At 53.5% G+C, this 27724-nt stretch overlaps 1 protein-coding gene across 3 annotated transcripts in view; it reads right to left on the bottom strand.

Annotated features, from left to right (window-relative positions):
* CHL1 (cell adhesion molecule L1 like) overlaps positions 1-14929 on the bottom strand; it is a 51474-nt gene extending 36545 nt beyond the window's left edge. For all 3 annotated transcript variants that reach the window (XM_056129033.1, XM_056129035.1, XM_056129034.1), the window contains exons 1-3: positions 14834-14929; positions 3649-3754; positions 1371-1558 (exon numbers count right to left, since the gene is read on the bottom strand). In XM_056129033.1, coding sequence (XP_055985008.1) covers positions 1371-1558; positions 3649-3754; positions 14834-14924 — 385 coding nt within the window. In that variant the 5' untranslated portion in view covers positions 14925-14929. The remainder of the gene's footprint in view (positions 1-1370; positions 1559-3648; positions 3755-14833) is intronic.
* Between the last annotated feature and the right edge of the window lie 12795 nt (positions 14930-27724).

Genomic DNA, 27724 nt, shown 5'->3' with positions numbered 1-27724 from the left:
ATAAGGACTGTGACGTAGAAACCCACCCACCACTCCTCTCCTGAGTAACCAGTGGCCCTGCCCGGCTCTTCCCAGCTCCGCCCTGGACAGCCGAGACCCCGACTTGCTTCCTGGAGCCACTGCCAGATGGGCCCTTTTTCTCCCGCACGAGAGCCATCTCCACAGCTGCCTCAAATGCAGAACCTCTGTGATTATCCTCCCAAAAGTGCGTCCTGTTCTTTCTAAGATCACTTAACAAACATGCAGATCATCACTTTTGAAAGGTACCTGCCACTTTCCGATTATCCTTCTGTGATTGATTTTGAGCTCAATTGCCCTTTGATCCTGATTCCTCCATAGCGTACCTGTCATCAAATATTGAACACGCGCTTTCCGGGCTAGTCCTCCACGCACTAGACATGCCCATTAGCGGGCGGGTAACTGGCCGCATCCAGCCTTCCACACTCACTGATGCTCTCCTCTGCTGGAGCTCCCCCAAATGAAAGCGATATGTTAATATCGCTCATTATTTTGATAGATTTCTCTTTTACCCCAGTGGTGCTCCTTCTGCTTCGTGCATTTTAATATTACGTATGCTTCCTGAGTTAATCTCAGGGAAGCCTTTTAAAAATAAAATCTGTTTTGACTGGTGTTAATAACAGGCAGACGGGCCCTCTGGGGCGCTGGGCCCAGGGTTCCGTTCCTGCTGGTGTCCCGCCCGGTGCCCTCCGGGCCTGACGCTCTGTTGTGGATGGGCCACTCGCGCTCCTCGCCGAGGCCTGGCCTTCAGGAAGGCGTGACGCGCCCAGGCCTGCCCCTGCGCTTTCTTCCAGCCTCACCTTCCTATCCTTCCTCTCCTTCCTCTCCCTCACACCTGCACGGACAGCCCAGAGGCCACAGGGCAGCAGAGAAGACGCGGAGTGTCGCTCCCTGCGCCCCGGGCCTGGGCCTCGGCTGCCAGTGCTCCATCACTCACTGACTTCTAACAGGCTGCCACTCCTGTCCACATGCTGGGCCCGTCTCTGGACACGGGGACGGTCATGCTACAGCTCCAGCAGTGGGCCCCAGGAAAGCACGAGGTCGGGAGCTGGCTGGGGGCTGGGGGGTCACTCCTTGCTGCAGTCAGCCTGACCGAAACTCTCTCTGAGGCCTCCCACCGGGCCTCACCCAGGGACACGGCCCAGCTGCCTTCTGTCCTGATTATTAGTGGCTGACACCAGCAGAGCCAAACTCGGTGGCTCTTTGGCGATCCACTTCTTACCGAGACCTGGAAAAGCATCTTCCCTGCAATAAGCGATGAGGCGTGAATAGACAGATTAAATTCGCTTTTTTTTTCTTTTTGCCTTGACCGTGCACTTTGAGAGGGTAAAGGGCCTCTGGGCGACACTTACTTGGAACGATGAACTCTATCTCCTCGGACATGGCGACCCCCAGCGCGTTGGAGGCGAAGCAGCGGTACCTCCCCTGGAACTGCGCCACGTGGCCCTCGTTGGGAATCCTGAAGGTCCCGGAGCCGTTGGAGAGAATTATCCGCGGGTCCGAGAGGTCAAACGGCTGGCCGTCCCGCGTCCACGTGAACCTGAGGGACAGTGAGCTGCTGACCGGACAGGCCGTGCTTCTCGTCGGAAACGAACAAACGCACAGAGACAGATACGAGTCGGGCGACTGAGTGGGAATAAAACACAGCCCGTGAAGTCAGGAGAATCCCTGCAAGCTCCTCGCTGCCTGCCCCAGCCCCCAGCCTGGGAGGCCGGGAGGGGCTGGGCCACCGGACAGAACAGGGTGGGATGCGTCCCCCCTGGGGACCCCCGCACGCCCTCGCCCTTCTGGGCTGGGGGACACGAGGATGAAGCCAGGGGCCTTCCAGAGCCCACAGTGCTCCCTGCCCCCTGGACGGGGTCTAGGGGGGCCTGGGCTCCCGTCCACAGCCCTGGTGGTGGGATGGTCAGGCTGCAGCTATGGCGAGGCTGGGCCGGCTGGGGGCACTGTGTCCGCCCACCCTCCCGTCTCCTGTCAAAGCAGTTGGAGAGACACAGTCTGCATGGGTGAAGGTGGGAGCCGCAGCCCGATCAGCTGTGCCAGATGGACGGGGACCTGCCCAGTGAGACCCCGCCCACCCGTGCACACACAGCTGTGGGCCCCGGGCCTGCACTGGGCCCTGCTCTCACCCTCAGATACCTGCGTCCTTCCTTCACCAGGGACGGGGCCTCGTGAAGGACACAGCATCAGGACCCCCCCCTCGGGTCCCCACATGCTCTGGGTGCTGGGACCCCCACCCAGCCCCCCTCTGTCCTCTGGGTGCTGGGGGACCCCTCCACCCCCCAGGCTCCATGCCCTGGGGGACTTTCGTTCCCAGAGGCACACACAGAGCCTTTTATTCTGAATGTCACAGGGTTGCTGGGTGGCGTCTGCCCTGGCAGCCAGCCCCTGTTTTCCCGGAAAACATCGTGATCCTGGGGGCGCACAGACCCCCGGGAGGTGCTGCTGCCCTTCAGGACTTGGTGCTGCTGTTGTCACTGTCACACACTTCACATATGTGTGGGGACACACATCTATGTAGCAGATCACGTAGGTGCTGAATACCTGACTTCTGTATACTCATGTGTGTGGTGTCTATTACATACATGCCTGATATGTTACATACATGTCTGGTATGTTGTCATCCATAATCGCTATGAGTCTGTCTATAAGGACCTCTGCACCAACACAATCAGCTTGATTCTAATTATTCCCATATTCACAAGGATGGACTAGATCTCAACCATCCCATCAAACCCGTCATATTTAAATATGCCAATTAATGCGTCCTACTGGAATAAATATAGAAGTGATATCATGCTTGAGTCAGTAATAATGACTCAACAACAGTGTTCTGGTTACACGCTTCCCCGCTGCTGGGGAAACCCTGGTGGTGTTCAGGGGTCTGGCGTGAGCAGGGACCGTTTCCAGGGCCCCTCTCGTGGTAGACAGACACTCTGCCACTCAAGCCCTATCTCTGACCCCAGCAGGGATTCTTGTTAAAAAATTACCGACTCACTGGGCCTCAGTGTTATTCACCATACGATTAAAAATAGACATTTCCAGTAGACATGATCTCCTTAATGAATATAAAATAAGCGAGGAGATCAGTAAGCAGGTGCGGCTCTGTGCTCTATTTTGGAATGAGCTTTGAAATCTGGGATTCTCCACACAGTTTTTCCACCCCCACCCGCCACCCTCCCCACATTCCTTCTGAGAACCAGACAGTGCTTTGGGAGCGTGTCGGCACCTAGGCTGGCGTTTCCCGTCACTAGTGTGATTCTGGCCAGCAGGGTAGCAATTGACCAGACAGTACAAGGAGGCGTTTCCGAGAGCCCAGAGCACGTCGCAGGCTCCTGGGTGTGCAGGGTGTCGACCACGTCCTTCCAGCACAGCTGGGCTCCGGCTCTCCCTGGTGGGCTGTCTCCAGACCCCGAAGCTAGACGGGGCAGCCCCGCTATGCTGGTTTCCCAGTGGAGATAGCGCCCTCTGCAGAGCCCATGTCACACCAGCCCTTTTCACAGACTCGCTCTGTGGATTGGAAACCCTTTGATCGCCAGGGAATCTTCCACCCAAGGAACTCACTGACTAGAGGGACGCAAGCTTAGACTCTGCATGCACTTGGCAAACGCTGGGGCAGGGGACACTCACGTCGGTTCTGGGTTTCCTTTAGCTTCACATTCAATTTGAAAATATTCATCAAAGGGGAAAGCCACTTGCTCTTTGGGCTGTTTCGTGATGGTCGGAACCTGTTGAACTGAAAATTAAAACAAGTATTTAGAATCATGGTCCATGGACTGAGCCGTAACAGAAGTAAAAGTCCCGATTTCCATCCTGAAAGTTAAAGATACACAGAGAGGGCAGGTTACAGCCGAGCTTGGCTGCACTCACCCCAGACGCCTAAGCAGGACCCATCACACACATGTACATCCATGTCACAACCAAAATTCCCTAAGAGTCTTAGAGAAAAATGCCTGCAAGGGCTATTTTAAATGCCTTTTTAAATTATTGGCATCCAATCTGCATTGATGTATGCGTATTTTTACTTAGTTCTTCATGGGACAGTTTGTACTTTTCCTCATAGTTTTTAAAACAGTATAATCAATTGCTTTGACAACATTTCTTGCTAATGCAATATAATAATTTCTCTAGTAGTTATCTTGTTGGTCTGGAGTGATAGCACAGTGGTAGGGCACTTGCCTTGCACGCAGCCAACATGGCCGACCCGAGTTCGATTCCTCCGCCCCTCTCGGAGAGCCCGGCAAGCTACCGAGAGTATCTCGCCCGCATGGCAGAGCCTGGCAAGCTCCCCGTGACGTATTCGATATGCCAAACACAGTAACAACAAAGTCTCCAATGGAGACGTTACTGGGCCCGCTCAAGCAAATCGATGATCAACGGGAGGGCCTTTACGTTACTATCTTGTTGGTCATAAGATTCATTGTCATTTTCTCTTCCCAGATAATGGGGTGCCCACAGGGATTTGGGGGGACACGTTCTCATGGATCTCAATATCCCTTCACAACCACTAAGAGGACAGGAGACCCCCACCCACACCCAGAACCCCCCTGCATGGAAGTGACCAGGCTTCACCGCTAATCTCGGGAAGAAAACAAATGCGGCAGCATTCAGAGAGACGTGTCTCTGGGCTGAGATCTCCGGGGACTTCTCGGCATGGGAGGACTGACTCCCTTTGCAGGAAGGCCCAGCAGCACCCAGGCCCGATGTTCTCAGAATAGAACAGCTCAGCGGCACATTCCACAGGGAGCCTCAAGTCACCAAGTCACCAAACCATTGAGCTCCACAGCTCTGGAGCATGTGGCTGCGTACACAGCTGAGCGACACCTCCGAGTTCCACAGTGGGAGCCCACTGATTTGACGAGAAAGTGGCTTAGAAGCCCACCCAACACAGTTAACTAAAAAACTAAAGGCCCTCCCGTTGATCGTCGATTTGCTCGAGCGGGCCCAGTAACGTCTCCATTGGAGACTTTGTTGTTACTGTGTCTGGCATATCCAATACTCTCGGTAGCTTGCCGGGCTCTCCGAGAGGGACGGAGGAATCGAACTGGGGTCGGCCATGTTGGCCGCGTGTAAGGCGAACGCCCTACCGCTGTGCTATCGCTCCAGCCGACCCAACACAGTTAGTGAAAACAACAACACAAGAGGCTCAGCTAGCACCAACCCCCTCGGGAAGTCCCAAAGACGCCTTTAGCAACACCATGGTGAGATACCAACGTTCCCAAATTCTTTCACTGATACATTTTTTGATAATTTTATTTGCCTTTTTTTCCATAACAAACAAAATGAATTAGATTTTTTTTTTTTTGCACCAGCTGTGGGGGCAGGTTTAGGGGTGGGTAGGAAATCAGGGACATTGGTGTAAGGAAGGTTACACTGGTGGTGGGATTGGTGTCAGAGCAGTGAGTGCCTGAAACAATTGAATGAACAACCCTGTAAAGCAAGACGCTTACATAAAAATACTGTCACTGTCACTGTCCTGTCCTCCCATTGTTCATCGATTTGCTCGAGCGGGCCCAGTAATGTCTCCATTGTGAGACTTGTTGTTACTCTGTTTGGCATATCGAATACGTCACGGGGAGCTTGCTGGGTTTTGCTGTGCGGGTGAGATACTCTCGGTAGCTTGCCGGGCTCTCCGAGAGGGGTGGAGGAATCGAACCTGGGTTGGTCGGGTCAGCTGTGTGCAAGGCAAACACCCTACTGCTGTGCTATTGCTCCAGCCCACATAAAAATAAATAAGATAAAATTACAGGAGAGCCCAATGAGCTGTTGTTCTTGTGCCTTAATGACTTTAAAATGGCTCGGCTACTGCATCAACACTAAGATGGAGAAACGTTTCAAATATTTTTTATAAATTCATCTAAATAACCCTATCACATGCAAAAAAATAAGTAGCACCTATTATCAAACACCATGACAACAGTAGAACTGTTTTGCACTAGTGGAAAATCTCTCTCAGATCTTGGAAGGACCTGCTGGAATTTCATGCCACCTTCATTCAAAAAGCCACAGTAAGTCATCTTAAGAACAGAGAGAAAATCCAGCCTCCACAGACAGGAACTTCTAACAGAAGAGATGTGTTATGATCCTTCTCACATCTGGGCACACCCAGTGGAGCTTGGGTGTGAAGCCTTTTCCTGCACCATGGCTTGACAGCTGCTCAGCATTTAAGACTCTTCTGGTTAGATGCGTGATGGTGTTTAACAGGTGTGAATTTTTTGGTTTTTGGTTTTTTTTTTTTTTTTTGCTTTTTGGGTCACACCCAGCGATGCACAGGGGTTACTCCTGGCTCTGCACTCAGGAGTTACTCCTGGCGGTGCTCAGGGGACCATATGGGATGCTGGGAATCGAACCCGGGTCGGCCGCATGCAAGGCAAACGCCCTACCCGCTGTGCTTTCTCTCCAGCCCAACAAGTGTGAATTTTTGTATTATGCAACAAAACTGGTCCATATCTGGAAAATCTTTCTGGCTCTGTGAACCAACAGTTTTTCCCCCGTGATTATTGATGATGTTAAAAGAGAATTATTGATGAATAAGAATCCATGGACAAAGCATTTTGATCTCATGGAATGTAAAAAGTTCCCTGCTGTGGCTTAATTGCACATGCCAGTAAGAGTTTCAGTAGCTGCCTTGGTGCGTTCTGGTGAGTTCACATTTTCACACAGTTACTAACATTTTATCTGACAACCTGTCCTGCCAGTTGTGAAAGAACGGGCTCGCTTGGTCCCGGCTTCCCACCAAACTCTGCCAGCGAGGCAGTGGAACTCTACAGTGAAATGGGGCCGTGGCAGGAAGAAATGAAACCAAGTGGGTAGAGCCCCCTGTCCACCCACTGAAGAATGGAGAGTCGGGACCCGAGTCATGCTCGGCTCCGAACAAAGGCCTCTGCTCCCAGGACAACCCATAGAAGCCGCCTCCGAAGCACAGACCAAGGACAAGGGAGCAGGAGGCTCAACCCCTGTGAGGCCTGTGACCGCCAAGCCCCCTCTGGCATGCAGCCCAGTGACCCGGGGTCCCTCAACCACAGCCAGACGCCGAGACCAGCCGGGCATGGACGCCAGTGCCATCTCCGATGCTGCCGGTCAGCTGTGTGCCCGTGTGTCTGATGCATCGGGTGATGGAGTCCTGCTAGCTTGGGGCCATTGGCATGATTCAGTCCTTATTCCTGGAATTCACAGGCATGTAAAGAACATGCAAAATCATTCATATCTTTCCCGACATGCACTGGCTTCTAGTTCTATATAGGGCAGAACTTTTTTAGAGGGGTCGCACTTGGCAGTGCTGGGAGGCACCAGGCCAGGCCTGGCAGCACTTGGGGGTACTGTGTAGTGCTGAGAGTAGCACCCAAGGCGGTGCACACGCAGGCATGTGCTGGGTCACAGAACACACCCCTGGTCCAGTAGGCAGCTCTTGGGCTTCCTACAAGGTCTGACTAGTTAACTATTCTCATGAGGCAAGTGCCAAGGGAAAGGGAAGTGCCAGTCTCCAAGACACCAGCTAATGATTCGTGGGCATCTGTTCTTGATGACAGTACTCCTTCCTAAGTTTGCTAAGGCTATATAGTCCCTGCAGTGACTGATTATTCAGGGGTGGAAGCTAATGTCCTCCGGGTGTCTATAGAAATATGTGTTCCACTCCCTGAATCCATTCCTCAGCAAAGGCCAGTCAGGGAGACGCCACTTCTCCTGGCATCCACAGGCATCCTGACTTTCCACCTTTGCTCTGGAGTCCTACAGAGTTGGTGAAGCCCTCGGAGTCCCAAGCTCTGGGACTCGCCATCAGCATCCCGCCAGCCTCTCTCTGAGGGCGGCACAGACACGAGCCTCAGTGGGGCACAGCACTGCCCTGAGGGCTGACCAGGAGGGGCGTGTCTGAGTCTGACCTGGAACCCGGGTGCCCGCCGCCCAGGAAGGGAGGAAGTGTGGGTCCCCTTCCATGAGCAGCCCCTGAGCTGGGCTGGGACTTGGTGCAGCACCTGCGCCCAGGGAAGCTGAGAGGAACGTCTCAGGCCCTAGGTCTGGCACTGTAGAGCCCAGGTACTCACAGGGGATCATGGCTGGGTGCAGGAGAACCCGAGGGAGAGCAGCACAGAGCCCCAACCTTCTTAGCCGCTTAGTCAAGGTATGGCTGAAGCTTCACTAGGGATCTTTTAGTGACGAATAATAACCAGCTCTATGGCCTCTGATAAGGACTTTAGAGGGAAAGTGAAGGGGATGTTTAAGGAGCTCACAGAAACAATGAAACAGACAGCCAGCAATGTACAAAAGAAGATAAGAGCAGAAATTAGAAAAATAGAAGCAGAAATGACCAAATTAAAGAATTTGGAAGCTGGAACAACAACAAAAACTCACTGGAAGGCCTGAGAAGCAGAGCAACAAAATGGCAGAGAGCCAAATCAGTGAACTCCACGATGAAATCAAGAAAACCTCCAAAGAACAGCAGCCGATGGAAAGAAGATAAGATAAGTGAATAACGGATAAGAGAAACCTGGGATGGACTCAGGAGGAACAGCATAAGAATCACAGGCATCCCAGAGGACAAAAAGGCAACCCTCGTGAAGACACAACAGAAACGTCACTGCTGAGAAGTTTCCAGTGCTGGAGGCGCAGACACCCAGAGCCAAGATCCCAGTGGGTTACAGCTAGCAGAGATCCAGATAAAAGTACTCCAGGACACATCCTGAGCAGAATGATGAATGCCAGAGATAGAGATAGGGCACTTACAGCAGCAAGATAAAAAAAAAATTACATACAAAGGGACACCAATAAGATTTAAAGCAGATTTATCATAGAGATGCTCTGGGCCTGAAGTCAGTGGGGGCCATAGTTAAAAAATTCACTGAAATGTCTGCCTTACCAAGAATCACTTACCCAGCCAGACTCATTCAGATTTGAAGGAACGATACACAACCTAACAGACAAACAACAACTTCAGGAACTTCACAGCCTCAAAATCATTTCTACATTAAGAAATACAAGGGCTACTCTAAGACAAGACAAATTTGACAAGCAGACCAAATTTCTACAGAAAGACGCACAAAAACTCCCTGATAATACTCTCACTCAATGTCAGTGGCCCAAATGCATTAATTAAGAGACACAGAGTGGCAAGATGGATTAGAAAATTCAATCCAACTGTCTGTTGCTTACAAGAAACACATCTGAACAGTAAGGGCAAACAGAATAAAAGTCAAAACTTAGAAGACAATATTTCAAGCAAACAACCCCCACAATATTTCAATACAAGACAATATTTCAAGCAAACAACCCCCACAATATTTCAATACAAGACAATATTTCAAGCAAACAACACAAAGACCAAAAAGGCTGGTGTAGCCATACTGGTATCAGACAACATCAACCTCAGGATTAGAAAACTTTAAGACAGACAGAGAGAGTCATTTCTTAAGGAAGAAGGGAGGTGTACATCAAAATAATTCAAGGGACCAGCAAAGTATGTAAAATAACTCCTTTTAGACTTGATGGAAGACACTGATAGCAATCCAATAGTTTGAGATTTCAACACTACTCTGTAGAGATAAATAGAAATCAAAATAAGAGATTAAAATTCAGTAAGGCAGTACTGTACTTTAAAGAAGAAATGGAAGAGAGGGACTTAGTATATATATATATACATACATATATATATATATATATATATACATATATATATATAAAGTAAGTAAAGGCCCTCCCGTTGATCATAGATTTGCTCGAGCGGGCCCAGTAACTTCTCCATTGGAGACTTTGTTGTTACTGTGTCTGGCATATCGAATACGTCACGGGGAGCTTGCCAGGCTCTGCTGTGCGGGCGAGATACTCTCGGTAGCTTGCCGGGCTCTCCGAGAGGGGTGGAGGAATCGAACTCGGGTCAGCCATGTTGGCTGCGTGCAAGGCAAACGCCCTACCGCTGTGCTATCGCTCTAGCCCTTAAAAGACATATACATATATATGTCTTTTAAGCTCCCCAAAAAGGAAAAACACACATTCTTCTCCCATGTCCACAGAATATTCTTCATGATAGGCAACATGCTTGGCCATAAAACATATCTCCATAAAGTCGAGAGCATAGAAAGCACATCAACTATTTTCTCAGACCATAATGCTCTGAAAATAGAAGTTAACCAGAAACAGAAATGGAGAAACAACTCAAACAGCTGGAAATTAAACAGGTCACTATTGAAAAACCAGTGGGTCAGAGAGGAAATCGAAAGAGTCCTAGAAACAAATGAGGATGAGGACACGAACTACCAGAACTTTGTGGGACACGGCAAAGGTGGTGTGAAGAGGAAAGTCATAGCTGTGCGAGCATTCATCAGGAAGGAAGAACGGGCACATCGGTAACCTACCAGCAAAGCCTGAGAAACTGGAGAATGGCTGACAAAAGGAGCCACAGCAGCGAGAGGAAGGAAATAATAAAACTTAGGGCATAAATAAAAGAATTGGAATCCAAAAAACAATCTAAAAGATGAGTGACACAAAAGCTGATCCTTTGAAAAAATACACAAGATTGATAAACCATTAGCAAGACTCGGAAAGAAACAGAGAAAACACAAATTAACTGAATCAGAAAGGAAAAAGGAAACATCACAACAGATACCACAGAAATTCAACGTGTCATCAGAGATTACTTTAAAAATCTGTATGCCACTAAGCGAGAGAACCCAGAAGAAATGGAGACATTCTTGGATTTCTGTAACCTCCAAGGCTGAACCAAGATGATCTAGAATACCCTAACAATATCGAGGAAATTGAAATGGTAATCAAATCTTCCCAAAAGCAAAAGCCCAAACCCCGGTGGATTCACTAGTGAATTCTAAACCTTTGAAGAAGTCAATCCTATTTAGCCTCTTCCAGGAAATTGAAGAAACACTACCAAACAGTTTCTAAGAAGCAAACATTACCCTGATACCAGAAGCAGACAGAGGCACCAAATAAATAAATAAAGTTAATTGATTCCAAATAATATTTACTCTTGGGCATCCATCATATTTACCTGACTTAAGCCTCAGTGGCCCTTACTTCCTAACACCCCCAAAAGGAGGGTCCCGATGAAGGGACGGGATGGACCCAGGGCAAGCCATAAGCTACCCTGGCACCATTAGGGTATTCTAGATCATCTTGGTTCAGCCTTAAGCCCCATAAGTATAATAAGCTAAGAGCATGGTCATGGAACAAACTCTGTCATGGCCCAAAAAGAAGTAACTGGATAAGGGTCCTGCTGGGGTTAGGAAAGACTGACCTGGCCTGTGGACCACTAGGACTGTGGTCTTGGTTATCTAGGGAGATGCCCCCAGGAAGACTCATCCTTTAAGTTTAGTATATCTCTTTCTGTGTTCATACAAAATGACTAAAAATATTATAAGAAGTAAATTTACTATGATTGTTAAAATGGACTGGGCTGCAGCGACAGCACAGTGGTAGGGCATTTGCCTTGCACGCAGCCAGCCTGGCCAAGCCAGGTTCAATTCCTCCGCCCCTCTCGGAGAGCCTGGCAAGCTACTGAGAGTATCTTGCCCACACGGCAAAGCCTGGCAAGCTACCTGTGACGTGTTCAATATGCCGAACAAAGTAATAACAAGTCTCAAAATGGAGACATTACTGGGCCCACTCAAGCAAATCGATGAACAATGGGAGGACAGTGCTAAAATGGATTACTAGGAGAGGAAAGGAGAAAGCAACACACCCTGAATGGAATCCTGCCGTTGAGTGGATCTCCTAGAATTCTGGAGTGCTGAACCCTTAGATGAGATCTTGTCCTTGAGTTAATCTCCTAGAACTTCCCTGAAGGAGGGGCTTTACCTCTGTTTGTTGTGATGGCAGTGTTCAACCCCACCTATGTGTCCTCCACCCTTCACGGTTTCTATATAACTGTGATGTAAGGGAAAGGAGAGGACTAGATAAGGACTACGAGAAACAGAAGGACTAGACGAGAACGAAGAAGACTACGATGATGAGGACGAGGGAGCAGTGATGACTGGGGCTACGACCAACCTACGACTATGATTGTGCTATAAGGGAGAGATTGGAATATGCTGGGGAGGAGAGAGAAATAAACTTGCTACCGGCCAGCCAGGCCCTGCTTTCTCCATTCCTCCCACCCTTCGTCCACCTGTCGCCATGGGCCGGCCAAAGGAACAGCTCTCGGTCACGAATGCTTGAGTCCCACACATGTGCCTGCTCTTTTCCTTCAAAACACACACCATGATCAACTGGGACTTATCCCAGCTATGCAAGGATGGTTTAACATATGCACGTCAACCAATGTAATTCACCATAACAATATAAGGAAAAATAAAAATCATATGATAATATCAATAGATGCAGAGAAAGCATTTGACAAGATTCAGAATCTATTCATGATAAAAACTCTCAACAAAATGGGAACTGAAGGAAGTTTCCTCAATATTGTCAAAGCTATTTACCATAAGCCTACAGCAAACATTACAGTCAATGGGGGGGGGGGGGGGGAATAAAATCCTTCCCCTTAAGATCAGGCACAAGACAAGGTTGCCCAATCTCACTACTTCTATTCAATACAGTACTAGAAGTACTTGCCAAAAGCAATCAGGCAAAAAAAAAAAGATAGCAGGGCATCCAGACAGGAAAGGAAGAGGTCAAGCTCTCATTATTTGCAGATGACATGATACTATATTTAGAAATCCTAAAGACTTAGAAACCCTAAAAATTTCCTAGAAATAATTGATTTGTACTATAAAGTGGCAAGCTACAAAATTAATACACAAAAGTCCATGGTTTTTCTATATGCAAATAATAAAATAGAAGACAAATATACCAAAAAACAATCCCATTCACAGTTGTGCCTCAGAAAATCAAAAACATAGGAACTGGCTTAACTAACGAGGTGAAAGACCTGTACAAAGAAAACTACAAAACACTACTTCAAGAAATAAAAGATAACACAAGAAAGTAGAAAAACATCCCCGCTCATGGATTGGGAGGATTAACATTGTCAAAATGTCAATACTTCCCAAAGCATTCAAAGAAATAGATCAAAAACTCATAAAATTCATATGGAACAATGAACCCCCATGAATAGCTAAGTCAATCCTTAGGAAAATGAAGACAGGAGGTGTTGCCTTCCCCAACTTCAAACTGTGCTATAAAGTGGTAATTAAAGCAGTGTGGTAATAGGAAGAACCAGGACAGAGCCTTGGGTCAATGGAATAGAACAGGAAACTTAGCGGTAGACCTTCAGGTATAAGGTTAGTTAATCTTTGATAAAGGAGAAAAAATATGAAGTGAAGCAAGGAAAGCCTCTTCAACAAATGGGATGGGAAATTGGCCAGACACATGCAAAAGAAACTGAACTCAGACCATTTTCGAATGCCACGTGAAAACCAAATCAAAATGTATTAAAAACCCAGATACCAGACCGTAATCCATGAGGCATATAGAGGAAAATGTAGGAAGAAGTCTCCGTATCAATGAAGCCAGAGGCATCTTAAGGACGAAATGCCACTGACCAAGCAGATGGAAGCAGAGATAAGCATATGGGACTGCGTTAAATTAAGAATCTTTTGCACCTCAAAGGAAACGATGAACAGAATAAAAAGACAGCCCACAGGACGGAAAACATTATCTGCTCACCACTCATCTGATATTCAAGATGTGTAAAGCACGAGTAGAAATCCACAAGACCAAAAAAAAAAAATATCCAACCCTATGAAAATATAGGAAGAAGAGATGAACAGGAGTTCCCCCAAAGAAGAAATACAAATGGCCGAAAAGCATATTAAAATGCTCCATTTCACTAACGCTCAGGGAGATGCAAATCAAAACAAGAGTGTGACAGCCCTGCACACCACAGAGACTGACACTCGTCAAAAAGAACGGCGGCAACCAATGCTGGCGAGATTGTGGGGAAAGGGACCCTCATTCCTGCTTTCGGAGATGCGGGCTGGCCCAGCCTTTTCGGAAGACACATGGTCATTGCTCAAAAAAAGTTGGAACTGTGCTCCCATATGACTGAGCAATTCTACTCCGGGAATATACCCCACACTCCCAAAAGCACGAAGCAGAAACGACATTGCACTCCTATGCTCACTGCAGCGCTACATGCAACTGCCAACATGTGGAAACAAGCTGAGTGTCCAGGAACAAATATTGGATAAAAGAACTACAGCACATGTACAAAGTGGAATACTATACAGCCTTCAGACAAGATAAAGTCATGCAATTTGCTGCAACGTGGATGGGTCTGGAGAGTATCGTGCTGAGTGAAATCAGCCAGAAGGAGAGGCACAGACTCAGTCATGCCTCCTGTGTGGGGGATAAAACCTCGTGGGGGGATGGCAAAGGCCCAGTGGCCACAGAAAAGAAGAGCAGGAGAACTCAGCACTGGGGCAGGGGTTGGACCACTAGGATGGGGGAGGGGCAGTGCCGGCCACAGAGGCAGGCTGGGGAGTGGCGGAATGGAAACTGGGGACATTGGTGAGGGTAGTGGGCACTGGGGAAGGGACGGGTGCTGGAACAGGGTGCGGCTGAAACTCAGCCATGAATATCTTTGTAGCTTGAAATTCTCAGTGATTCCATTTTAAACAAAGAAAAGAGAAAAGAGAAAAAAGAGAGAAATTGAGCTGCCGCTGCAGCCTCTGACCTGGACCCAGGGGACTGGTCCTGCCCACGTCCACTGTCCCCACGGTGCAGGAGCAGGGGCTGTGACTCCCGCCCAGGGGTCTCCGAGGATGCATCCCCCTGGCAGGGCCCAGGACTGGGAGCGCGTGGGCTCTCTGTGCGCCCTCCGCGGGTGGATGCAATGCACCCCACACCCCAGGGAAGGGACCCGTCATCTTACCTGAAAGTGGGATCTCGATGGCCGTGCAGACGCTCAGCAGGAAGGCGCCGAGATACCAGGCGCATCCTCGGTCCTGCCACGGGGTCCCCATGGCTCCTTGGGGCCGGGGCTCAGAGACTGGCCAGCGCCTCAGGACTCTGGTATGAGCGGCCGTGTGAGGGCCTGAGGGAAGCATGAGAGACAGTTAGTGGGAGACTCTACACGGGCCCGGACAGGCCGCAGATGCCACGGCCACAAGCCAAGTTTCCTCCTCACACACCTCTGAGCTCCCTCCTGGCCAGTCACAGAATGAAAGGGCATCAGGGCGGCCCAGACCATCCAACACACCTGCCTTCACGGGAGGCCCCTGACCCCACCTGTCCCACCTGTCCCGGACACCTGCCTTCTGAGGAAGACGCTGACCCCGCCTGTCTGCCCCACAACCCCAGCCTGCAGGAGGGCCCCCAGTATCAGCACGTGTCCAACCCCATCTCTGCACAAGGCAGCCCCTTCACAATCAATCCCGCCCCAGGCCATTGCTAAGGCCCACCCAGGCCCGAACTGGTTTCTAACGCCTCCTGTTCAGTCTCTGCACCAGAGGATGTGGGCACCAGTGGGAGGGGAACTGAGTCTGCCCAGGAGGAGCACCAGGTGGGCACCGAACCCTGAGCACAGCCCAGGAGTGCCGGGGTCCCGGCTGCTCCCACCGGCCCATGGGCACCCGCAGACCGCAGAGAGATGCAGCGAGCCCTGGGCTCTCGTATGTTTCCTTCCTTCCTGAGACCCCCTGACAACAGGTCCTGGACACTGCTCACGAGCGGTGCCGACAGTGGACCTGCTCCCCACACAATGACCAGCTCCCTGGGGTCACCGTCTGCTTCCCACTGGGCTGGTGAAACAGAAGGAGAATGAAGCCCGCGAGCGAGTGGGTCTGCAGCGATTCACATTCTGGATTCCCACAGACGAGGCATCACCAGCCGGATGCGAGCCGGCGGCCACATTCCATGCAGCAACTTCGCTGCGGGATTCTGAGCTCGAGGTGCAATAAGCGCCCCCGAGATCCATCAGAGGAAGGAAGGTGCTCGAATCGCCACGGAAACCATTGGCTTCTCCCCTCTCGCCTCTGAGCCTGGGCAGACGGAGGAGAACGATCGGATCTCGTGGCCCGCCTCCCCCCACCAGCCTGTCTACTGAGTGAGCTGCCGTCCCACTGCAGAAGCCAAGCAGGCGCCGACCCCTGCCCGCAGCACCACCTTCCTGCCCCCTGTCCATGGCACAGGCCGGGCCCACGCCCTGCCCAGGAGGGCTCAGAAGGAGCACCCGGCCCCTCCTATGAGCTGACCAGCCTCAGCAGGACCAGCTTGTGCAGGACCAGCTTGTGGTCAGTGGTGTCCACCTCTCCCCTCACGTCTGGACCCAGGAAACTTCGCCCCGGACGATGCTGCATGGATGCCCATCCAGACCACCCAGAGGGCAGACGGACACGGAGGCAAGGTGACAGCGGGCCCCTCCTCTGACCGCTCTTGCGGGATGCTGCTTCAATCTCCCAGAGACCTGGGGGCGAAGAGCTCGGGATGGAGCAGTGACGAGCGAGCCGGGGCCTGTGTGTGACCCCGGCAATGAGGGCAGCAGGAGAGGGTCCCCCTGGGGAGGAAGGGCGGGAGTCAGGAAGAGGGGGGTCCCTTGGGCATCAGCGTGAGTGGAGAGACCAGAAGCACGCGGGTCCAGGCCCTGAGCAGGACGTGTCGCGCTCCACCCCAGGAGAGCCCGGCCATCCCCCGGGGATGCCCACGTGGGCCCTTTGCAGCTGGGTGGGCCTGAGCCGAAGAGGAACACGGTCCTGCCTCATGAATGTCCCTTCCCAGCTGGGCAGGCTCGCCTCTGCTCTCAAGTGGACAGGGCCAGCCACGCCCCATCCTGCCCGCACTGATGCTCCCACGTGCTAGGTAGCCACACTTCACCCCACCAGGCTCGGGGCTGTCGCTGCTCTGCTCCTGGCCCAGTGCTCTTCTGTCCGGAAGCTTCTCTCCCTCTGGGCACGTGGCTCCAGCCAAGCACCTGCTCCTGCAGATGGGGCTGAGACCCGCCTGCCGGGTCAGAGGGTGGCCAGGGCAGCGGGCGGCGGGCCGGGGAGGAGCCGCGCACTCAGGCGTGCCCGTCTGGCCTTTGAGGTTGTAACAGAAGCGGCCTCCGGCCAGTGGCTCTGCACAGACACATTCAGGTCAAGTTTCTAGGGAGAAATTGCAACAAAGGGAACAGGACTCCAGGACGGCACTGCTGAAACCCCGTTCCCATGGCAGCAGGACAAAGCCCACAGCCCGGCCCACCCTGTGCCAAGAGCCCGGAATGTGGCCCCCACGTCCAGCAGCTCCTAGGAGCTCAGGCCCCCAGGTCCCCACACGGAGTGACCAGTGCCCACAGCTCGTGGAATCCTGAGGTGCCTGAATCCGGAGCCTGGACTTCGAGGAGACTTACTGGAGTGGGGGGGTCCACACACAGCTTAGTGGACCCCTGGGCACTGCGGCATGGGGGACACAGAACAGTGGGACCACAGGGGACAGGGGGTAGGGGACAGTGTGGGACAGGAGCAGGGGACGGTGAGGGACAGGAGCAGGGGACAGGAGCAGGGGACAGCAGGGACAGGAGCAGGGGGACCGTGTGCATCCCGAGTCTGACTATGCAGACACAGGCTCTGTGGCATCAGCTCCGTCCTGCGCGCCCTGCCCTGCCAGCTCAGACTCTGGGCAAGACTGCGTGTCCTGGTGTCTGTCCAGTGCATGGGGCAGCACCTGCAGCAGGGACCTCGCTGACATGCCACAGTACAGCTCAGGAAACGCGTGTTCCCTGTTGCCAACCCCTCTGGGGCACAGGTCACTCAGGGCCCTGCCACCTGCACGCGGTGACAGTCACACCCGTCATGGCACAAGCATCTCTGGGATGGCCCCTCCACTGGGCAGCAGGGGCCAGCGAGCGAGATGGCTGGTACCTGGGCAGCAGTTGCGCAGAACGTTGCAGAAGGTGCCCAGGCCCAAGACATGCTTCCGGGTTTGTGAAAGGCTGGTGCCGGGCTGCACCCCTGCGGCCACGTGGCCTAGCCCGGGGTCGCTCTCCCTGTGCTGACCCCACGTCATTCAGAACCAGCTCCCCCTCCGCTGCAGTGACCCACGGTGCCCACACAGGCTGCCCCTACAGTGCCCGGATGGCCATCACGGCAGCAGGTCCTGCCACAGCCTCTGGACCGGGCAAAGGAGCTGGCCTTGCCTGGCCTCTCTGTCCCTCCACCGGGGCCGTGGCCTTCAGGTTCTGGCTTCCTGCATCAGGGAAGAAACCGAAACTGGCGTCTCAGCCTCCTGCTTTGGGGAGCTTTGCTGCCCAGGTGAGCCCCGGGGAAACGCTGAGAGGACCCTTCCCGGGAGCCAGGATGTCAGGCTTCCTGTCTGGGCAGCGGGCACTCCAGGCAACGTCCCTCCCAGCCGTCCCTCGGGGAAGCGCTTTCCATGCACAACAAAGACTGAGGCTGCCCTGCCCACACCACCTCCTCGGTGACAGGACAGGAGGTGACCCCAGCCGCTCCCTTTGTTCCAGCTGCCCGCAGCCGCCGTGGCCTGTGGCTGACTCCTGTAAATTAACTTATGGTGTCTGCAGCGGGAGGCTGTGCAGTGCCCGGGCTGTTCTTTGTTCATCGTCTCCCGTGCGGAGATGCTGTGGGTTCCGGAACATGCGCAGAGCAGACTCGCCCACTCGCCCGTCCGAGCTGGGGTGTGAGCGCAGGGGGAGGCCCAGGATATGGGGACGGCGGGCCCCGAGGGGTGGGCTCCATCCGCCTGCGTCCACGGAGGAAACACACACCTGCTGCTCCGCATTCCTGCAGGTGCCCGCGTCCCCACTGCCCCGCGTCCCCCTGGTTCCCGCTGCCTCACGCCTCCCCCCCCCCCGGTCCCCTCTGCTCCCTGTGTGCACCAAGCGCGCGTAGATGAATCTTCCACACTTCCATACGCATTAACATGGAAAGGTAAGGATTTGATTTTGCTTAACTTGGAATTCCAAAACGCTCGTCGACTAAGAGTAGCCGTGGGGGTAATTTTGATCAGAATCCGCATGTGAAGGAGATTGCCCAGCGAGCCACTGACAGGAAATAATAGCTATTAATGATGAGATGATCATTAACGAGAACAATCGCCATTAAGGTTTATTGGAGCAATTTTTGCGTGCCATAATTGCTTTTATATGTGAAGAAATCATTTCATTATCACATCTGCACGATGCAGGTATAATAACCCAGTGATGGTGATGGCCCCACCCCCCTCCATGCCTGGATCAGAGGATGCCCAGAGTGCTACAGTGTTGAATGGGAGTCAGCACAAGTGGAATCCTTCCAGAACCTTAGCTCTTGACCATTAAACCCACAACCATTCAGAACTAATCATCTTCAACGTTTAAAGACTTATTCCCTATTAGGCTAAAACGCATCAAACGGCTGGAACAAGAGATGTGTGCAGCCACTGTGGAACGTGGGACCAGGAAATTCCTTCCACTCTGAGCCGGTGTCAGGGAGGCCTCGGGTCCCCGGGGGACTGAGAGGCACCGTCACCTTTTCTCTGCCTCCCACCCAGACCCCAACACCTGCACTGCCTCGAGCACCAGAGGTAGCTGCGTTTGTGAACGAGTCCAGTGAAACCCTCCCCCGGGAGCTGCAGTGTGGAGGAAGAAGCGTTGAGGTCGCCAAGCCAGAGGGGCAGCACCCGGGATCCCCATTCCTGCTGTCTCACGCCCCCCCCCCAAGGCCTGACCTTAAGGAGGTCACACTCAGCTGCTCACCCAAAGCCCCGGCCAGAATTACGTTCTCCTTGTCTGCTTTTCTCCAGTTCTGAAACACTGTCCTCTCCACTTACTTCCCGCTTGATTCCTCCGTCTGTATTTCAGCTTTGCTGGGTACCAAGACCTTTTCAGAAGGGAAATTGAGCATATCCAAATAAACCTTGTTCTGACTGCATAGCGGGTAGGGCGTTCGCCTTACAAGCGGCCAACATGGCCGACCCGAGTTCGATTCCTCCGCCCCTCTCGAGAGCCCGACAAGCTACCGAGAGTATTCGATATGCCAGACACAGTAACAACAAAGTCTCCAATGGAGACGTTACTGGGCCCGCTCGAGCAAATCGACGATCAACGGGAGGGCCTTTACCTTTACCTTACCTTTTCCTGACTTCCCATGAACAACTCGTGCAAAAAAAACTCTTGTCGACACTGGAAATCGATGACGAGAATCAATCTTCGGCGAGAAATTCAGAGTCTTAAAGAACAATCCGTAATGTTCGAGTGCCACCAACAATAACATTTCGTAAAGGTCAGAAAATATTTGGGCACCTGCATCTCTTTCCCCACCTTTCCATAGCAAAGAAGATTGGAAAGGAACAAACTCCACTGGTGGAACTGCAGGCGGCTCGGGAGAGGGGCTGGCTCGGGAGAGAAGCTGGCCCGGCCGCTCGGACAGGCGTGAGTGCCAGGCCAGACACCGTCCTCCTTCCCTCCTGCCCCAAACCAGGAGCCAATGAGTGAGCAAAGTCCCCCATCCCCAGTTGGCAAGAGCAAGGATTTCACACGAATGCAGCATCACCAGCAAGACTCTGCAACTTCTTCTGCATTCTTCCCTAGACACCCTGAAATTGAATTTTCCAAATTATTTATTCAAGCAAATACGGACTTGAAGATGTGACACACTCATCTCCGGCTCCCAGACCTGCCGCAATCATGTGGGCTAACAGGAGCGACTTGCAATGAATCTCATTCATCTTATCAGGCCTGCTTGGGACACCTCGACACCGGGCCTGCTGGTTAGGCATGGGCGCTCTCTGAGCAGACCCCACGGTGGGCCGCACCGACTTTGTCCTCCACTCCCGAGTGCCAGCCGAGACACCCGTGAAAGGGTCGGGCCAAACTGAATGTCCAGCACGGCTGAACCCACGCCCCACGGCCTTCTGCTGGGTCTGTTCCTCGGAGAATCAGAGCGCATGCCTAGGAGGGTTCCAGAGCAAGTCCCAGAGAGCAGCGGGCCTGGCGGGGGGGGGGGGGGGGGGGGGGGCGCGCGGTGTCCACACACCAGCCCCTTCCCGCTGAGGGCTCAGGCCAGCCAGGTTCTCGCTGACGCCAGCCCCGGGAGAGCAACTGTGACTCCACCAGACCCAAAGCCGTCACAGCTTCCCACTGGCCTCTGGGGACGCTCCCCCAGGGTCACCGGCAGTGGACAGCAGTCAGCGCCTCCTGGGCTGACTGTAGGATGGAGAGGCACAAGAGGGGAGGGACAGGGCCTTCCCCGGCAAGAGGCTGACCAGGTCCATCGGGAATGACCCGAGCGCAGCCCAGTGGGGTCCAAAGAACAAAGAAAACCAAGAATGGGGGCGGGGGGTAACTGTGTGTCTTGTGAGGGCACACATGTGTGTACACATATATGCGTGCGTGATTGTGTGGGTTTGTGTGTGTGACTGAGTGTGTACGAATGCATGTCTGTGAGCATTTATGTGTGTGAATGTGTGTTGAGTATTTGTGTGTGAATGTGTGTGTATGAATGTGTATGAATATGTGAGTGTCTTCGTGTATGCGTGTGTATTTGTATGAACGTGTGAGCGTATGAGTGTGAATGTGTGCATGTCTGGGTGTATGTGCATGTGTGTGAGTGTATGATTGTGTGTGATTGTGAATGTGTGTATGAATGAATGTGTGTCAGTGTGTATCAGTGTGTGAGTGTGTATACATGTGTCAGTATGTGAGAATGTGTGTGAGAGTGTGAGTGTGTAAATGTGAGTTCGTGTCAGTGTATGATGTGTGAGTGTGTGAATGTGAGTGTGTGTCAGTGTGTGTAAGTGTGTGAATGTGTGTGAATGTGTGTGTCAGTGTGTATATGTCAGTATGAGAGAATGTATGAGTGTGTGAGTGTGTAAATGTGTCTGTGAATGTGAATGTGTGTCTGTGTGAGTGTGTGTGAGTGTGTGTGAATGTGAGTGTGAATGTGTGTGTCGATGTGTGTGTGAGTGTGAGTGTGTGTACATGTGTGTGTGAGCGTGTGAGCAGGGCCTGAGCTGGCTCCAGGTGGCCCAGATGCCCGGAAAGGGGCGGCCCCACTAGGGACAGCCCAGTTCCACCTGCCCCACGCTTGTTCCCGGCCGTGAGTCTGTCTCCATGTCACCTCCACGAACCCGAACCCTCCCGGAGTCAAACAGGCGGCTTGTCTGAAGGGCAAATGCTTGTGTGGAACTGCTGGAACCCGGGGGTGGAGGGGTCGTCTGAGGCCTCCCTGTCTCCTCCGAGCCCTCAGCTGGGCTCAGGGAGCCAACACGGCCACCAGTGACACTGGGCACATTGGGAACGATAGTCCTGCACCCGGGCAGGTTGAGGTGGGAGCGGGGTCTCCACTGAAGCCCCACAGGAGGCCTGAGCGCCTGTTGCAGTGTCTGACTAAGGGCGCCTGCTCTGCAGGGGAGGTGCTGAGGGTCTCCTCGGGGTCCCAGAGCACACCCCGCCCAAGGCTCAGACATGCAGATTCCAGCCGCGAGGCGAAGGCACCAGGAGCTCCTCTTCCCTCGGTCGGGTCCTCCGGGGGCACCAAAGCCACAGGGACGTCAGCCAGAGCCAGACACACCCCCTGAGCCAGGGAGCCCCGTGAGTCTCAGGCGCATTTTCCAGATGCGAGAACCCAGGGCGGGAGGCCAGTTCGCCCGTGTCCACGGTCTGGGCGCAGGTGAGACGCATGTCGGCCGAGCGAGGCAGCTCACCGACACGAGACTCAAGCAGCAGTTTTGGTTTGGGGCTTGGAGGCCACACGTGGAAGTGCTCAGAGCTTAGTCCTGTGGTGCCGGGGGATGGACCTGGTGCTGGGACCCAAGCAGGTCGTGTGCCAGGCTAGTTCCCTCCCTGTCCAATCATCCTCCGCCCTTCACCTCTGCGTCTTCATCTCAGTGCTACTCAAGGGACTCCGCGCCAGGCTGTCTCCACTCGGGGCGCCCCAGAGGGGGGCGGGTGAGAGCCCTCCCCGCCCCAAGGGACCCAGCCCTGGCAGCCGACCTCCGCTGCCCAACCAACGCCACGCTCCAGGCCACTTTCCGGACCGCGCGACACATCATAAGACACTTCCTACCACTTTCCATGATTTTTACCACACCATGTTTGATGGAGTTCAGACAGTGGGCAACAGATCTTAGAGAGAAATATATTTTTAGTGACGGTGCCTCTCGGAGAGCCCGGCAAGCTTCCGAGAGTATCCTGCCCGAACAGGCAGAGCCTGGCAAGCTCCTCGTGGCGTGTTTGATATGCCAAATCCAGTAATTATAACAGGTCTCATTTCCCTGACCCTGAAAGAGCCTCCCATCATTGTTAAGGACGAGGAAGTAGAGGCTGCTAAAATCTCAGGACTGGGATGAACAGAGATGTTACTGGTGCCCGATCGAGTAAATCGATGAACAACGGAATGACAGCGATATAGTGGTACTACTCAAGAATACAGTATTTATTCAAATATTACCTGGTTGTAACAAGTAGTGTGACGACCCTCCACTCCTGTCCCTGCACTGACCCCAGACACTGTCCCTGCCTGCGTCTGCTCCTGCTGGGCAGCGCACATAGAACCTCACCTGGCCTGTCCCGGGGGCCCTGGGGTGAGTCCTGACGCATGCCTGAGCAGGCGTGGGACCCCTGAAGCGCCTTCCCTCTGGGCGCCTACAGTGGGGAGGCCAGAGGGTCAGTCCTGACGGGCGGAGGCAGAGGCAGGGACAAGCAGAGCCCCAGGGGCCCGTGCAGAGTCACAAGCCACCACCTGCGTGTGGAGACACAGAATTCCGGGAGGGGAGCCCAGCGCTCGGCTCTGACAGAGGGCGGGCACAGCTCCTCCTGCTCCAGCTGCAGCCAGGATGGTGGCTCTGCGGGGATTGGGAACTGACCCCCACAGAGCTGCATCCCACCCCGGGAGAACCCGGCTGGGACACCTGCGGCACCAGTGCCGGTGGGGGTATGGTGCCGCCAGCAGGTCAATCTGTACCTGTGAGGCAAGTGCTTCAGCAGCCTCATGGTGCCTTCAGACTTCCAGATACCCCAAAATTGCTGCTGTGCCTTTGGCCAGACCCCAACAACTTGAAACCAAGTTTACCAAGAAAGCAAACGGCCAAAAGTTAGGTATGTGGGAGCCACACCCACAAACCACCTCCGGCTCAGCTATATAATTGGAGATATGGCCTCTCTGGTTCCTGAGCGAACTGCTTAACAGCCATGATCCCAGAGACTCAGAGACAAATCTCAGAACCCAGCGGCTTTTGACAGAAATGCATCTTGTCCCTGCAGTAGGTTACCGGTGCTGGGCCACCCCAGGTCGGAATAGGTTTTGTGTCTTGACCTGTTCCCCCTGGTGGCTTGGTGGCCGCCATCCTCCAGAGGCCACTGGACAGTCAGGTTTAAGCCCACAGTGACAAGATATATAGGGCCTCACAGGATGGGGGGTGGAGGCAGCCCTTTCCTCCCCACCCCAATGAGACCCTGAGTCACTGCCCACTAATGGCCTCTCTGGCTCCTGATCAAGCTGCTTAACTGCCATGATCCCAGAGACTCAGGAACAAATCTCAGAACCCAGTGACTTTTGGCAGAGATGTGTCCAGTCCCCGCAGTAGGTTACTGGCACTGGGCCACCCCAGGTGGGAATAGGTTTTGTGTCTTGGCCTGTTCCCCCTGGCGGCTCAGTGGCCGTCATCCTCCAGAGGCCATTGGACAGTCAGATTTGGGCCCACAGTGACGAGACACGTGGGGCCTCACGGGATGGGGGTGGAGCCAGCCCTTTCCTCCCTGCCCCAATGAGATCCCAAGTTGCCACCCATAAATGGCCTCTCTGGCTCCTGATCAAACTGCTTAGCGTCCATGAGCCCAGAGACTCAGGAACAAATCTTGGAACCCAGCAGGTTTTGGCAGAAATCCCTCCAGATTTAACTGTTAAAATTTCAGAATTCCAAATCGCACGGCCACTACTGTCGCCGCGTGACATATGTTATTCATAACCAGCAATAGAAAACAAATTGTCTACGGCTGCCTTTTCGGCAGATCAGAGTGTTGGGATAAAATCCTAAATAATAATAGTGGGTCTGGGGTCAAACTATCGAATGGAATCAAGTAGAGAGAGAGTAATGTGGAAATCATCTGCCCCACAGGTAGGGGGAGGGTGTGGAATGGGGGGTATACAGGGGTTTTGGGTGGTGGAGAATGGGCACTGGTGAAGGGAGGGTGTTTCATCATTGTATGACTGAGACTTAAACCCGAAAGCTTTGTAACTGCTCTCACGGTGATTCACTAAATTTATAAAATAGAAAAAAAAAAGTAAGGTGGAGTTCATGCCCAATTCAATCAGCCTAATCAATGGCTGAATAAATAGTAAATACTCCGGCAAGCTACCCAGAGTATTTGATATGCCAAACACAGTAACAACAAAGTCTCCAATGGAGACGTTACTGGGCCCGCTCGAGAAAATCGACGATCAACGGGAGGGCCTTTACCTTTACCCTTTACCTTACTCCTACGTTGAAAAAGAGAGAGAGAGAGAGAGAGAGAGAGAGAGAGAGAGAGAGAGACAAGCCAGGAAGGCCCATCAGACTTCAGGGGCACGAAGAGACTTCCCAACTCCTGCGTAGGGCTGAGGGGAAACTGAGGCAGAAGCCAGTGCTCTGGCGCGTCTCTACACAAGCCCCGAACAGCCTCACCCCACCTGAGGGGGCACCTCCCTGGGGAGGCTCAAAGGCCCCACGACCGACCGTGGATGCTGAGATGGGTGATGGCACTGGGCAGACCCCAGGAGCCTCGGGCTAGTGGGACGCGCTTATGCCAGCACCCAGCCCGAGGGCGGGAGCTACAAAGTGAAACACGCCACGGAGCCTGGGACTCAGAAGTCAGTGCAGGAGGGGAGCGAGGAGACCCACCGTCCCGAGGGAGGCCGAGTCTGCGGCAAGCCGCCCGCGTTGCCTGTGCCCCCCCCACACTTCTCCCCCTGACACCCACGGGCCCTCCTGATCCCCGCGGCACCCCCAGAACTTGTGACTGCCCACAGCTGTAGCTCTTTGCTTGTTCTCTGCCCAGGTAAGGCCCCGGGGCTGGTTCTGGGCTTGCAGGGGCCTCTACCTGCAGGTTCCGGGACGGGCAGGACGCGGGAGAAACCTGTCCCGGGAGGCGCCAAGGACCTGTGGGAGACAGGAGCACAGAGCAACACACTCACTCAGCCTGAGTCCCCGTCCGTCACACGGACGCTGCCTTCAAGGGCGCCATCAGAGGGCCCAGAGCAACAGGACAACAGGTCGGTGTGCACAGGAACACCCAGGGTTTGAACCTCAGCACCCACACGGTCCCCCGAGTCCCATCAGGATTGATCCCGGAGCACAGAGCCGGGAGTAGGCCCCGACACCACCGGCTATGGACCCAAAACAAAGGAAGAGCAGTATGAGAGCATCTGCCTTTGTCCCAGCACTCGCTGGGTGAAGGAAACACTGTCACAAGGTCTGCTTTGCCCCAGACACTCTCACAGGGTGTAGGGAGACTGTCACCACACCTGGAGACGGTCAGTGGCCGTCAGAGCAGGGGAGGTGGGCACTGCTGGCACCCAGCAGAAGATGGGCCCATTGCCACGTGCAGTATCACAGCGGTGGTTCCCAGGGGAGTGAGCCTGCCCACGGGGCCCGACTGTCATTCAGAGGATTTGGCTGGATACCGGCTGATCAGAGCCTGCCCCGTGCCAGCATCAGACAACAGCGAAGGGATTGCGAACAGAAAGAGTGACATAGACGGTTGGCAGGCAAGATGGATGGATGGATGGCAGACAGACAGGCAGATGGGTGGGTACTGGGAAGACAATTCCATGCATAAATTAAACGCTAGCAGGCAGCAGCCTAGGGGACTCCTTATGCCATTGCTAGTTGCAGGAAAATTATACTCTTGCTGCCGTCTGAGTAGGTTCGCACAGCATTTACCATTGGGGGGCTTGGGGGTACAGCCAGCTGTCCCCGGGGTTTATTCCTGGCTCTGAACACAGGAATCACTCCTGGCAGGCTCAGGGGACCATGTGAGGTGCCAGGGGTCCAACTCGGGTTGGCCGTATGCAAGGCGAACAACCTCTCCCTGCCCCCTGCACTATCTCTCCAGCCCCCAGAATTCACCACTTAATCGTAGAGTATCAGACCACCCAGGGGCGTGGGGAGACTCTGGGGGTGCTGACGGGTCCTAACTGCAATTGTGGAATGAATGGTCTAAGTAGGAGGCAAGCGCCAGTGTGTAGTTGAGTGTCCCAGGAAGCAAACATCGTGTGCTTCACAGGAAAGTGTGTCCCCTCCAGCCTCCGGCCTCTGCCCTGAGCTGCCCTGAGCCTGACAGGGCTCCAGGTGCCTGCCAGGGAGGGGCAGCCGCAGCCCCTTAGGAGCAGGGATGTGCCAGCAGGGAGAGCACAGAGACGGGGGCTGCACTGCCCAGGGGACTGAAGGCCTGGGACGGAGCAGGAGGGTTTCCCAAGGACCCGCTTCTGCCACTTGACTTAACTCGCACCTTCTAAGCGCCTCTTGACAGTGGTCAGTGCGTGAGGACCTGCCCTGCTAAGATCACAGGACAGAAGCTTTCACTGTAGGAGGTGCTTTGTCCTACACAACAGCCTCCACAGATTTTGTTACAAGAGGCAGTGGGAGAACCTGGGGGAGCGGACGCGGGGTCCCCCACACCACCTCTCCCTGCACAGTGCTCAGCCCTCCCAAGCACTCACGGTGGCAGCACGGAAGACGGAGGTCGGCTGACCCTGTGCCACATCAGGGAGGTCGGTGGAGCCTCCTACCACATGCCCAGCGGGGTGGCCCGTGCCAAGGACTAATGGGCAACCAGGAGTTCTGTTTAGCACAGAATCGACAATGCAAACTA

Source organism: Sorex fumeus, unplaced genomic scaffold, assembly GCF_029834395.1.
Source record: "Sorex fumeus unplaced genomic scaffold, SorFum_2.1 ptg000072l, whole genome shotgun sequence".
Taxonomy (NCBI): domain Eukaryota; kingdom Metazoa; phylum Chordata; class Mammalia; order Eulipotyphla; family Soricidae; genus Sorex; species Sorex fumeus.
Note: the sequence above shows the minus strand (reverse complement) of the source record. Positions and strands in the feature narration are given on the sequence as shown.